At 35.3% G+C, this 15,742-nt stretch overlaps 1 protein-coding gene across 1 annotated transcript in view; it reads right to left on the bottom strand.

The window, feature by feature from the left end:
* Window positions 1-9,289, bottom strand: part of LOC149421477 (uncharacterized) — a 46,575-nt gene extending 37,286 nt beyond the window's left edge. Inside the window, exon 1 of the mRNA XM_089634410.1 lies at window positions 8,668-9,289. Coding sequence (XP_089490536.1) covers window positions 8,668-9,100 — 433 coding nt within the window. The 5' untranslated portion in view covers window positions 9,101-9,289. The remainder of the gene's footprint in view (window positions 1-8,667) is intronic.
* Window positions 9,290-15,742: the final 6,453 nt, after the last annotated feature.

Here is a 15,742-nt window from a genome sequence, read left to right as displayed (position 1 = left end):
AACTTCAATCAGAATGGTGCTATGTGCAAGGATACTGATTTTAAATTGCATTTTTTGTGCTGAAGTCTTCATGAAATTAGGACAAATTAACCGTTGAAAACAAACTGTCCTGACGTTGAAACTTTTGAAATCCCTTACCGGACTATTTTAGATTGATTTTCAATTAATTAATAACACCGACATACCTCATCGTTCGATGAATATAATAGTCCATACTGATGAAATTAGGCAATTTACGTAAATTTCATTGGGACGGAAGTTTTAAATTATTTACGTATAACTGTTAGCGCCTCGGCGTCTAAAAAACGAACTGTTCTGCCGCTTACCAAGGCTTGAGCGGCCGATCAAGCCTGTTTAAATTTGAGCGCGGAATGTCGTACATAGCGAGGATTAGGACTGACCGATATACCGGGCCATAATAAACAGAATGCAGAAGACCATGCGCTGAAAAGTCCCATAACGAACCGTGTCGCAAAGTGCAAACCGTTACCTTACTTTAGCAAACTTCACTTTTATATTTTTTTCTCAAAAGCCTTTTTTCTTTGTCCATTATCTTTCATATTTGCTACTTATTTTTTTCTAATCCAACGAATAAATTGTACACTGATATTGAGAACTCTGCGGAGTTTAAAGATGTAATGCTATATTTTACAGTTATTTTCCCCGTTGTTATAAACTAACTGGACCCCGCCACGCGTTGCTGTGGCTCAGTCTCTATGTGTAGATAGAGAAACAGTAGCACGTGTTGCTTTTACGTCCAACAGATAGCGCTGTTTTTCAAAAACGCATTTTTTTACTTGTGACAGGTGACACGTATATAATGTGTCAACATTTCAAAACAATCGGTGGTGAAGAGCTTCCGGAAATTTAAGATTTTTAACAAACGAACATTTACATTTTTATTTATATAGATAGATAGATTAGCGTAAACCAGTTTAAAATCATGGTAGTTATAAAGGTAGGATTTGCGAAGCTGAAAGTATTTATAAAATAGTTGCCCATGAAAAACAAATATTGTCTACTTTTTAAATAATATTAATTTTGTCTTTTTATAGACAAATAATTACACACGGCCAGAATTACCTTTAGTAAACTTTAAAAATCATTAGTGATTCTGATTTGGATCTGTCAATTTTTGACAGATGTAATTGCCAATCGGTACCTACTTTATCGCTTGTCTTAGGGTTTTCTAATAAGAGGTGTTATGTGTATTTAATTCCGGTCGTTAATAAAATTAAAAAATTTAATTATGGCCGGAATTCGATGTTATTGATCTGAACAACGTTTACTTTCAACAATTGGCCACCGAGATATTGTGATTTAACACCTTGCGACTACTTCCTTTGGGGCCACGTGAAAGAGAAGGTCTACGCCAACAGCCCAGCGTCGATTCAAGACCTCAAAGATGGAATTCGTGAGGCTATCGAGGACCCAAGGCAGCCACTTTGCGATTTGGCTATGGAAAATTTCATGAAAAGGATATGGTCCTGTAGGCGTGGTCGTGGTGGTCATTTGACTGATGTTATTTTTCACTATTAACGGCATACCTTCTTCTTTATAATGAAATAAACATTTGATCATTTATATTAAAAAAGGGCATTTTTCTTTGAATATCAAAATAACACCTCTTATTGAAAAACCCTGTATGATATATATTATTACAACTGAAATTAGTACGTTTAATTTACACAAGATCAGACTTACTGTTCTTCTAATATCTTTGGACTTACTTAATTTATTTTCGGTGATCGTTTATTCGATGATTGTTGTTATTGGAAACGTTCGTAAATTCATTCCTGTGACAAAAATATAAACGCTGCTAATTTAATAGCATCTCAGGATGCGAAATTTTTGGATTGTGACAGGCACTTCCCTCTTTATTTTATTAAAGAAACAATCAATAATTCACACCTGTGTCCCAACATTTAATTGCCACGTGTTTCGAATATCAATCCATTTTGATGGAGTTATATGTCACTATTGAAGAATCATGTACTTCGAGGGGAGAAGTATCACTTGCTCCAGTTAATATTGAAAGGCAAGATAGAGGGTCGCAGAGGGCCTGGTAGGAGACAAATGTCTTGGCTGCGAAATATACGAGAGTGGACCGGCATTAGAAGTGTGGAGGAGCTATTCCGGGCAGCGCAAGACAAAGAGACATTTTCTAGAGTGATCGCCAACGTCGGAAGGACCTGATACGGCACATAAAGAAGAAGAATTTAAGAATCCACTACACTAGTCCTTCTCTATATATTTTATTTTCTATGTGAATACCGCACAAGAGTCCCAACTGGAGCCAGTGATACTGTGGCATCCCCAATTGGGGTATGTTGTTAGACTAAAGGTAGTGGGGAGGGGAAGGAGATTGGGAGGAGGAAGGTACCTGGTTATTCAGATCTGGTCACCAAACACGGCTAAAACCATTTCAAGCAACGTTTCATTTCTGAATACTGAGAGTATCTTCCAATCTGGAACGTGCCGCAAGTTTACTAAATATTATTTTAAATTAATAAAATGAGAAAAAACTCAAATTCATCAATTACAATTTACTTGCGCACGCCGGGATTTGAACACCCGACCTTGGAATTGCTAGTCGAGGGCCTCACTTCTCGACCACGGAGGCCGTCAAGGATATGTCTTGGGATACCTTATCTTGTACCGGTAGAAACTTGGATCCTTTTGGTACTTTCGCTTTTTCCCCACTTCATTAGTTAAAAATAATGTCGCCATTTTTATGATGCTATTCAAGTAGACAAACATAATGAGCTTGAAGATTGTTTTGAAGAATTCACTTCATTATAAACCTGTTTCTCTGTGAATCTTTCTCTGCCTTGTTATGGATACCTTCTCTTGTACAGGTACCAGCTTAGATCCTTTCGGCACTCTCACTTTCTTCCCAGTTCGTGACTTAAAAAATGCCGTCGACAACCATTCAAGCAGTGACTACTAGCGAGATCTCTTCTCTCCGGTCTAACTGGTGTCCGGTTCCGATACCGGGTACGGATTATCCTCTTACTTCTCTACGATGGTGAACTCTAGTTCTCTAGTTGACTTGGCTGTAGCTGCATGCCATAGAAATACTTTAATAATGTTTAATTGACAATGATATAAATGACTCTCGATTTTCTCACGCGTAACCTTGCACGTAGAAAATTAGTAAAACGCAAAGAATTAACATGTAAGTACCTACTCTAGTTGGCATGTATTTATGAAAGTGTATTCATTGCCTATTTTACTCACCAATGGAATTGTTTTGTGAGCTTGAACTCGTGACTGAAGTCAGCTCATTTTTAAATATGTATATCAATTTGAATCTCACTTTTGTTTTCTTGAAATTAACATACGGATGAAATCTTGAAAGTGGAAATTAAACCACTTCGGCAGAGAGACTCGCTATCGATGACAATGCATTTAATCAACTTTTGGTGGCAATTACGAGTACACTCGCGGACATATACGCATTTTTCTGAAATTGGATGACATTACAGCAGTTAATGTATGAAATAAATGTCGGTCCGGATTCGGCTGTTAGCGAGGTTAACTCCAGTTCCTGGGGAGGAAAGTTCAATCCTCAGTCAAACAGTCAGGAAGGTTCTATCACAACGCAACAAAAAAAAACATTTAAAATATATATATATATTATGGTAAAAAAAACTTTGTTATTTACGGGTTGATTTCTTTACTTACTTCTTGTGAAATTGACTAAAAATTGACCAACTCTTTCGTTGGCCTGCCAAAAGCCCTGTTAAGATTCGAAAGTTCTTATGTTAATTGGTGACAAACGTTTCTAAAAGATCTCAAAATGCAAAGATATTCTCATTTTTAACTATACGTTTATCTCTTCAGTGGTATGATCGTATCAAAATATGCAATATTCTGACTCCATCTCTTATTGATTCTTTCCCATCGACTGGAATCTGTTTATGCAAAGGTTGTCTCAGCCTCTAGAAGTCTAGAACACCGCTCTAACTACCTGTTCTCTGCCTATTAATGAATTCTAGTTCCTGTTAGAAGATGGAGTCTCCTTCATCAAGAGCAAAGCTGCTGGGCTTTCTAACAGTCATAACCACTTGCTCTTTACTATTTACTGTTTACCAGTGGCTGTTTATTACTGTTTACGCTGGTCACTGACCAGGTCGGCCATCTGGATTGCTAGAGAAGCTTTGGTATTTGGAGAATAACTCAATTGCAGACATTACTGAAAATAATGCAGGATTGAGGACACTGTGTGGAGGGTCTTTTTAAGTAAAGGAAGGAGAGGAAATTCTGGGAAGGAATAAGGGGTGAGGTATGAATCCATCCCTTCCACTGTGGTGCAAGGCGACGAATCCGGTTGGAGAGGTCAATGGGTCTCTCTGAACCCGCCTCTACCAATCCGATCACTCAACTTGATTCAATTCCAATTGATCATAAATGCTTTCTCACATCAGTGGATTTGCGTGTAGGTTAAAGTGAATTGTATAAGATGTCGAGGACGTCCAAGGAAGACAAGGCACGATCAAGTGAATCAAACACTTGAGTCGGACCATGTCAAGAGTCAGAATAATAGAAGGGTATGTACGAGGCCATGTGTGAATAATGTGAATGACGCAAGGAGTATGTATCAAGACCGAGTTATTTGATCCTCTCTGCCTATCCCTTCGGAGAAACGAGTTAATGATATATGAGTTATTCAGTTAAGTAGTATGCATAATTAAAAACTCAAACAACAGACGGTAAGCAGTTATTTAGCTAGAAGAAGGAAAAGTGTCTTTTTTTAAATTTTCACACAAATTAGGCACCCGAACAAAACGATTATTGCTAGTAGGTACTCGTATAAGCAAAAATATGCAATTTTCAGAATTAAAAATGAACTAACTAGCAATCGTTATTTTCAATATTTTGTAGGAAGGTACTAACAAGATACTAACGGTATACAGTTATGTTATGTATGGGTAAACTACTGTAGACATTAGATATGTATGTACGTACTTAATAGGAAAAGAGACATAATGGTGCAATCATAGTATTATGAATCTACATGCCATCCATATTATGGTCACCAAAACAATTTATGGTTCATGAACGTAGTAACCAGCAACGGTAATTTTTTTATGCTTCTCAATCCTAAAAAAAAATATTATAATGCTGTAATATTTTCACGTTTGATAGTCAAGTTAATTCGACTAGCGAAAAATATACTAGACGCGTTAAAAACGTTTTCAATTTCAGCTAGTTAAAATATTTTCGCTGATAATCTTGCTAATTATAACGCAGTTTTCTGCACTGATAGGCAAACTCCGTCTTGGCACACACTCCTTGCCTCATCCACACGCATGTATCCCTTCATACATAGATAATCTTTCATGACCCGACTCAAGTATTTGCTTCCTAAGGTGTCCCCGACTTCTTGTAAATTCACTTTCGCGTCACATATTTTCCTTACACTCACTTCTCTGTTCTCGCCTGTTTTCTCATTTCTTCGATTTTCTCTCAACGTATCCGAAATATCTAAGCGTCCAGTCAGTACGTTTTCTGTCCGGTAATTATTTTTAGTATAATTTTTTGCGTTACAAACAGTTTTTATACATTCGTATTTTACAGTGTTATTCTAAATTTAAGACCAAATAAAAAAATAAAAATACACAAAGATATTAACATAATCAGTTTTGATAAAGAGCAACTACAGGTACAAACATAGTTTTTTTTAATATTTTCAAGATTTACATTTAAACACGAATTGGGTGGGTATCAATAATAACAATGAGAAAAAGTGATGTTATTCAATTATGGTGTTATTTTGTTCGATACTATATAAGATATCTTAATTCAAATAGCCAAGGATGTATTTTAATATTATTAGGTATTTGAAAAAAAATATAAGATGACAGCAAAATGACATCTACGTTTTTTACTCCAAGTACTGGAATCGGTGGTTAAAATCCTTCGGTTACCTACGTACTGTTACACCCTGATATATTAGAACAATGAACGATAAAAAATACAACCATTAAAGGGGTTTATTAAAAATTAAATGAAATCACCCAACAAAAGAACAATAATAATTATTCACAAGAACCAAAGTGAAAACCATTATACGGCTTTTTAAATTCTTCCCATGAACCGAAATCACTTTAAATTTTATAGGTCGCACCAATAGAGATCACTCAAATCTTAGGATTGTGTATATTTGTATACACTTCCGGCATAAAGATTTCCTTGCCAAATGTCACTGAGAAACAGCCTTATCGTTAAAGTGATCAGTTAGTGCATAAGACAATCTAATTTGAATGTTAGTAATGTTTTACAGTATGTTCTTATAAATGTATTTAAAAAAAAAATCTTTTTTCATTTTTACTGGAATTATCTAATAACAATTTTGAAACAACTGTATGCAAATAATGCAACTGTGTGAATGCCTACCCGCTATGTTTGACTCACCCATACATATAAAACTTCAACGTATTATGTGTTAACAAAATTAATTTGGTAGTATTATTATCGTAATGACTGTACAGTTTAGGATTGTTGTAAACTGAAGTGGCGCCATCTGTTGTTTTCAAAAAAATCGACGAGAAAACGTCAAAAAGATATACACAATTTTCCAAACAATTTTTTTCCCATTTTCCCGAAAGAAACTTCTTCATGGCTTAAAAATCTACGTGACTAGTAATTAATATTAATCGTGTATTCATAAATTACAGATGCACACATAATGGAATCGCGTGGTCCAGCCGTGGCCAAAAAAAGACGCCTCGGGCGAGTAAAAGTTGTACCATTCCACTGTTACCAAGATGCGGTGACAACCGGTACCCACACACATCGAATAATGTTAAAAATCGTGATTACACGTACAGGATATATAAATATATCACATGAAATTAAGGCGTTTTTTATCATAATGTGTTGAACATGTCCAGTCAAAGTGACATAACGCGATAAAAGAAAGTCTGATTTATCTAATTTATCTCATTCCTTGTAATTTTTAACATATTAATTAACAAGAATTAGTAATATATCGATTACTACGAAGTAACGCAAAATCGTTTGTTTTTGATTTGAAAATTTGATCGCTTAGAAATATTTCAGATGCTTATAAGCGCAGAAAAAAGTATCAGGCCTACAAAAACTGGTTTGAAGTTCAAAAACTCCTGCTTACGAACTCATTTTCGGTTATGGTTTTATTGTATAATCTGGAAAATTAAGTTATTTAGAAAATTATCGTAAAACATATGTGTGCCTGAACGTCCGCAAAATAAATTAAAAAACGCTCATGCTCATACCGCGAAACTTTGGGGGAGATTCAAAATATTTTTTTTTTCATTAGCGTCCATTAGGGTCTTGAGCCGTGTTGAGCTTGCTTCTCCTGATCCTGATGTGTAACATTTCGGACAGTTTTGCAGCGTTATCAAGGCAGTTATGATGCATAATAAAATAATAACAGGAGATACCGTTTTAACATCAAAAATAGGTTCAAGTCACCTCAGTAAAGGTACAATGAAATCAGGAGATACCGTTTTAACTTCAAAAATAGGTTCACATTACCTCAGTAAAGTTAAAATAAGACCAGGAGATGCGGTTATAACTTCAAAAATAGGTTCACGTTACCTCAGTAAAGTTAAAATAAGACCAGGAGATGCGGTTATAACTTCAAAAATAGGTTCACGTTACCTCAGTAAAGTTAAAATAAGACCAGAAGATCCGGTTATAACTTCAAAAATAGGTTCACGTTACCTCAGTAAAGATACAATAGGACCGGGAGATATCTACCTCGTATAAAATTTGAAGAACTTTTTTTCGAAACATAACGTCCAAGAGTTCAAACTGTCCAAAGTCAGTGGTACTATGGCATCTCCATTTGGGGATTGATGGGTGTGAGAAGGAGAAAGAAATGAGGAAGAGGAACGTCTGGAAGTGCCTGGTTAAACAGATTTTGTCACTAAACATGGAAATTTTATTTTTTTTGTGAATCGCACAAGAGTATACCAACTGCTCCCAACCGTCTGGAGCCAGTGAGACTATGGCATCTAAAATTGGGGTATGTTGTGTAGCTGAAGATGGTAGGGAGGGGAAAAATATGATGAAGGGAAGGGGATTAACCTGGATTTTCAGATCTGGTTACCAAACACGACTAAAGCCATTTCAATTCAATTCTGAATGGTGTTCTTTCACCAGGGCGAAACTGAGAGTATGTGCCACATCCATGCCGAGTTTTGCATATTCAACCCCACTGTTTATGCCAGTTGGGTTCCCAAATAGTTAAATACGCCCCCTGATGCTACTTTTATATTTATCGCTGTTGATACCTAATAGTAAATTATTGTGTAATAAAACGCTTTGCATTGTTGAGATCAGTTGATAAGATGTGAGATAGAAAGCAAATGCAAATAAATGGTGAGAATTGTTTTCATAATTGCGAGGCAGGTCTGTAATACAGGGTTTCCCCTTACAAAGAACGAAATTTTCAATTATTTATTATTATTTTAGGCAATAAATTCGTTTTTCTTTGTATTGTAACTCTCTATTATTTTTAAGAGTGAATTACATTTCTGTATCTACGGAAGTAATCCACACCTAACTATAAATCTCATTTTGCTTCCCTATGACATATTTGTACAATGAAAATGTAAGTATTATTACAGAACATCCGCACAACATGACATATGTAACAGTTTTCCGTTTAGTTACCTGATGTGAACGTCGGCCTCGGGACAAGCAATTTCCTTTCGTGATTGTAATCTTCGTAAGGCTGGTGATAGTAGATTCCTTGGTCCGATGGCATCTCGAAGTTGTCGTTGTGGAAGTCAACTTCATCTATCCCTGCAAAGGCAGCTGGGGAATCGTGGAGAACAGTCCTCTGCATGGAGTTCCTGCGCATACCTTGCCTGTATTCTTGCTCTGCCGGGATGTAATAAAAACTGGAAGAAGTGGGTTCTCCTTCAGGACTTGGTGGATTACTGGCTTCAGATGTGTCTCCCAAGTGCCTTCTCATGAAAGCGTAGTTTTCCAAGTCCCAAGGATCCACGTAAACGCGCGTTGATGGTGTTTTAGAAGGTGTACTATCATCCTCTTCACTTCCAAAATCCATTGAGCTCCAATAGTTTGAAGAGTTTCCGGGCATTTTGAAACAGTAAACACAAATATTTGTAACAATAATTAACAATTCATTGAAATATGGTATAAGTCCAGAACACGACGGAAGCAAAAAGTTTTGCGTATGGCAAACGTTGATTTTATATATTTTTTTTAATTTCTAACACGCACATTAACTTTCGTTTCGCGCTATTTTGTTTTAGCTGAATGTGGCGCGCATTCCGGGAAAGTAGGTACCGCTCGAACTAATCTCACAGCACTGGCCGCGTGAACACTGCGCAGCCGCGGCGATGCGATGGATGACGGGTCGGGGAAATGGCGGGAGAAATGAATCGCATTCTCGCATCACCAAAAGGAACAAGTAGTGGCGCGTGCGTCGGTGTGAGCTATGTTTCTAGTTTCTACACAATACCGAAAAATGTTTCAGTTTAATACGAATGGTATGCATTCATATGCGTGAAGCATGATTATAATAATTTGTATGAAGAATAACCCAGCTCCGTGTCGTAAAGCAACTTTGCAGGCAAATTATTCTGATACATCACTGATCAGTATCAGTGACCAGGGCCGGCCCTCTGCAGGTGCAAATGTAAATGCTGGTGCAAAACCTAATAAATCATTTTTGTCAATGTGACAACACTACTGTCGATCCACACAAAATCCATTTTTTGTTTACAAAGAATTCAAACATCCAATTACTTTATTATAATAATATTTAGAAAATGTGTATGGCGCTGTTTTTGTGAAAAATCACCTCAAGGGCGCTGTTATTACACTGTTATTATACAAAATAAATATTGGTAATTGCTAAAAGGTTAAAATGGAGTGTACATAGTGTCATAAAACAAAAGATCTAGTAAGAATTATTGGTAGTTGCTAAGAGGTTATTATGGAATGTAAATATTGTCATAAAACCAAATATCTAAAAGAATTATTGGTTGCTAAAAGGTTTTCATGGAATGTATTTAGTTACATAAAATCAGGAATTTCGTAGAAACTTTAAATTCACATAAATGCTAGCGTCTAAATCTAAAAATAGTTTAAACAAAAGTAGAAGGTATTGATAAACTGAGCATGCGTAAAACATAAGCAGTTTTAATAAGAAAGAGTAAATCTCTATAAATGTAAATAACACATGTATGTAAATAAAGAATGAGAATTAGACTAAGAAGGGATTACCTACTAGTAACTTACTGATGCATTTTTTTGTTTTCTTTTTTTTTGTCTTCTGCTTTCTACTTTAACATTTTTATATTTTCTATTTCCATTATAATTCATTCTAATATAATCTGTCATACTTTAAACATGTATAAATATTTAATTCATATGTTAACACTAGACCTCATATACTAACTATATACCATTGGTCGCCACGAGACAGGCAGTCGCCTAGTGTGGTGATTTAATGTATCACATGTAAGAAAATGTATTATTGTATTATCATGTATTCTATAAATAAATAAATAAATTTAAAAAAATGCCCTTTTTGTGTAGTAACCATGTGTTGAAATGTTTAAGTAAACTTTTTAGGTTTTTTTGAGTGTTGCAATAAGAGGTTTCTTTTAGGAAGGTGTTGAAAATGAAAGGTGCTAGGAATGATTCGTGCTTTTTGGCAAAGGTTGAATTAATTTTTGACACTTGAAGTTGATTATTTGATTTTGCTCTTGAGTTATGTGGGTGAGTAACGTGGCATGGTGGGGATTTTATGTAGTTTATTTGAATAATCTTTTTAATGTATAGTTTCCTAATATCTAGTATGTTATTTGTTATAAGGAGATTTTCCGTTGGATGCAGATATGGTTTTTCGAACATAATCCTAATTAATGTTTTATGAGTTGTGTTGAGGGGCTTAAAAAACTTGTCAGCGGCTCCCCCCAGGCTGATATACCAAGTCATATACTAGTCATGTCAAGTACGTCCCTTAACACCATGCATACATATATTTTTTAAGAAAGTTCAACATTCCCGGGTTACGATAACCTGACAATAATTTGAAATATCTACTAAATCTCCTACTATCACCACAGTAAGCCGAAATTGTGCTTGTGTTGTGATGGATGACTTAGACAGCCGATGAATTGAACTCACGACGCCTGGGTGGAAACCAGAAGCGACGATTCTGTCACTGACCGGTCGACATAAAATAATATTAAAGTATAGATATTAAAAATATAATGTTTTAGATTACGGTATTATTTTTTTAAGATATTAACCTATTACCTAGTAATGCAAAATCATGTGGTTTTGGTTTGAAAATTTGATCGTTATAAAAATCAAGCCTATAAAACTGCTTTAAAGTTCAAAATCTCCTACCTACGAACCCATATTCGGTTATGGTTTTATTGTATAGTGTGGCAAATAAAGTTCTTTATAAAATTATCATAAAACATTTAAATATTTGTCCCTGAACTCCCGCAAAATAAAAAAGACACTTCTTGCATAAATCAAAACAGGCGGATGGGGTTAAGCGGGAGTTTAAACCTTATCGCAAATCTGCATAAGGTGTTGTTGTTAGCTGCTCTTGACTTCTAAAGGGGAAGGTAAGATTGCGAAAAACCACCCTCATCCTCTGTTCCCACCCCTTAAAGCAGAATTTTGATGAACATCAAGTGTGCAGATGTTCAAAATAAGAGGAAAATTTCTGTCTTCATCTGATTTCTCAAAAACCCTGCGTAGAGCTGGGACAACACCGGGGACGGGAAGAGGAAACCCGGGCGCTGAGAAATTTGAACAATAGGTATTTTAAAAATCACTTGCTATTTCACTCTGCTCAGCGAGCGCGCTATCGATGTGTAGGTACCCACCCAACTAAGTGTGTGTGCATGTAATGCTCGTTCTCCCGCCCCGCATCTCCCGTCTTCCGTCCTTCGTCATGTAGGTATATCTGGTGTTTGTGGTTATATTTCCGACTTATTTCTCCGTTACTGTTTTTGTCTCGGCATATAATGTTTTTGTTTACTGGGCACTTACTGGGTCTTACTAAAATCTCTAAATAGTATCGAACAAAGTATCAGCGTCTGTCTGTTTGTGTGCTTAGTTTTTGTTTTTTTCTAAACTACGAAATGGATTTTGATAGGATTTTCACTATCATTTAAAGATTTTCTTCCGAAAGGTTTACACACGTAATTTATAAATATGTATTATATTTATAAAAAGTAGAGGAAAGTCATTGTGTAATCAAGTGATTTAAAATATATTTTCGGGCGCTTAAATTGCTAACGCTGGCTAAACCTTGTGAGATACATCAAAATAATGTACTACTAATTAATTGTATTGCTCTTACTTACTTGACCGGTCAGTGGCTGAGTGGGCATCGCGTTTGGGTCCCACCCGGGCGTCCCATATTCGATTCCTCGGCTGGCTAAGTTCTCCATCACAACACAAGCAATACCTTCCGCTTAGTGTGGTGGTAGTAGGAGTTTTTCAAATGTCAGGTTATTCGTAACCAGGGAATGTTTGTCTTCTTTTAAAAATTAAAAAAAATCTTACTACCCATATAGGTACACCTACTAAAATATGTAGGTGCGTACATTTGAACTGCCTCCGTGGTTGAAGGGTAAGGCTCTTGGCTACGAATCCGCAGGTCGCGGCGTGCGCAAGTAAATTTTATTAAATTAATTTGTGTCGTTTTGCTAAATTAATCAATTAAAAGTAATATAAAATACTTGTTTGGACAGATAGTTATCTTTTTTGTTTATCAAGACTTAACTAAACCATTCAAGTTGTTTGAGACAGGGAAAAGTATTAAAATAAAATATTTATTTTTTATTTTAGTAAAATTCCTGAAATAAACAGGTTTTAATTCCCTTGCGATGTTTATTTGGCCAAAATGACCAATTTTTACAGCATAAACATCGCAAATGACCAATTTTCGATATAATATTGCAATTTTTTGTTCACTATTTTGTTTTACGAATCTTATTATTGTGTTTTGTTAATAGAGCCAACGCCAATGCCATTCGTTGAAATTTTTAAAATGACATGAAAGCCATAACACCCTTGCCAATCACCACACTGCAAATCGGATGGTGTGGAGGAAACCTCCATTTTTTCCACTCTACCTCCAGACATGTCGGGGTTCTGAAAATCGGATCATGAGTAAAAATGAACTAGTATTTAAATATCCATGTAACTCGAAAATAATAGAAAATGTCATGACTAAACGGCGCAACTTTTCCTACTGTGTTTTGTTATAACAGATCACCACGCAAATGGCATCTTTTTAAAAATATATATTTAAAAAAAAATCTTTATTCATTGTAAGTTGAGGATTTTTTGACTTTCATGCTAGGTACATGCCCATGTTACGACCAAATTCTGTATCGGGTTGCTACAGGGTTTTGTTATAATACTCGTCCAAAAAGTCGCTTCTCAACTTGAGCGCGCACATACAATAGTCAGGTGGCTTCCCGATCCGGCCTGCCACGCAACTGGCGGACCGATGCATATATCGCCAAGACCCGGACAATCCTCACCCCCATGAACCCGGGCACCCCTGCTCAAGTCACCAAACGTAGCGAACTACTTGGGGTGACCTATGACAGAGGTTATCCAATAAATGGTTCCCGGGGCGGCGGTACCCATAACCACCTCCCAAATTGAAAATTATTATAGTACTTGACGTATACAAATTGAATTTGGTTCAATTTTAGTAAGATCGGCAAGTATGGTATACTTGAAATAAGTCACTAAACAAAAAAAACTAATAAAATATATCAATAACTCGGGAAAAGACAACACTAGTGCACCGACACAATTCGATATACTACGCTATCACTTTGCTGTATATTTATTTGTCGAAATAGAAGATAAATAAAATAACAATATACATTATAGGTTATTGAAGACTTATAATATTATGTTAGTTACCCAAAAGTTATTTTTTTTTTAAATTATCCATTTGAGTGTTTTGTATCCATATTGGCAATACGGAACGAAATCACCTCGGAGTCGGTCTGGCCGTAACGGATGTTTTTTTTACAGATATTATTTTACGTAAACATATGAAATTAAAGTAAGAATATCGGAATACTTCACCAAACAAACACAAAAAAGACCAAACGGAAAAAATTTTTAAAAAAAACATCGATTACTCGGGACAACACAACTCTAGAATATCGAATATCGATTTATGACTACGTGACATCACTTCGCACAAATACATACGTATTTATCTAAACCCTGTCCCCCCGACCCTTACCTCCCGAATACTGAGCGAAAGGGACACATGCAGCTCGCTCTACTAATACCTAAATGAAATCTTCAAAATCGAGGTTTTGTATTCCCCATTTTTCTCCTCCAAAAGTTAACCGATTTTCATTTTTTTTACCAACTACATAAGAAGAAACTATTCTATGTCGGACCGTTTTGCTTTTTTTCAAAATATATTGTCTAGTTTGTAGACTGAACGTCTTTTTACTGCGTTTAAATCAGGCAATTTCATTGATTTTTGGAAGGTCATAACTTCTATAAAAAGCAATTTATCAAAAAAAAAAAACAAAACGTACCGACACGCAAGTTGCCGATATCTATTTTATGTTAAAAAAATATTTGCTCTAGGGTTAAAATCCAGAAAGATAAATGGGGACTACGTTTGTATGGAAAAATCAACGCCCGGTTACGTCTTAAGCTAATCTCTCATAAAACATATCAATCTTTTGTATAATAGGTTATTATGTAGTGCCGTTCCTTATCCAGAATATTTCTTGGTGAGAGAGATAGCATCTCTGTTTCTACCCGATTTCGGCTTCTCTTCTCAACTTTTTTCAGTGTTCAAATTTCGCGCCATTTGCCGCGCGATTCGTCCCGCCGTGAAATCAACTTCTGCCGCCAACAGCTACGACCCCGTTTTATTCAATTGTAGTCTACAGGGGATGAGGAATATTCTGGATAAGGAAGGCAACATTAGAAAAGTTTTTAATTCTCTAAAAAAATATGGTATTTAAATTTTTTTATTAATTGTTTTTGTGTTTCGTAGAACTCCATTTCATTTTTCTTAAAAACTTTAATTACAATCAAATTTCATAATATTATTATTAAATTTTATTTTAATTAAATTTAAATAAAATCAAATGGTGTTATAATTTTATTTTATCTTTTTTTAATCAATAATTACGAATGAGAATATTAAAATTACAATTTTTGAATACAATGATCAGAATCAAAAAAAATAAACTTTAAATCTTCCACACATTTTAATAGTATTCACATTCATTTGTAAAAATACTCCATTGACATATATAAATGCAAGTAAAAAATATTAAAGAAGAAACTTTCCACGGACCCAAAAAGAAGAGAAGAGTTCGCATTTCTTTCAAAATTATTTGGTGCATTTCCTTTTATTACTTTGTTTTATTATTTTTGCAAGGCATCACCGTTGATTAAATCATTATATTTGAATGTTTGTGATCATCGAATAGTCCAAAAGCATGAATTAAGTATGCGGTAATGCAATTTAAATATATTTTAATCCATTTGAGATCAGAAGCATGCCTAAGTATTTTTAGATACAGTTGAATAAGAATAATTAAAAGGATAATGATAATTTGAAACAACTTGCCCCGTTCCGACGTCGTCGTACTTACCGAGAGAGTATTGATTCTTTTAATTTTCTATTACATTTTCGGAAGTTGTTTTCGCGCCAGAAACCCTTCCATAAAGCAGAAACGCG

The sequence above is a fragment of the Hesperophylax consimilis genome, chromosome 8 (assembly GCF_061612785.1).
Source record: "Hesperophylax consimilis isolate HC1 chromosome 8, BYU_Hcon_1.0, whole genome shotgun sequence".
NCBI lineage: Eukaryota > Metazoa > Arthropoda > Insecta > Trichoptera > Limnephilidae > Hesperophylax > Hesperophylax consimilis.
This window is presented reverse-complemented; position numbering and strand designations above follow the sequence as displayed.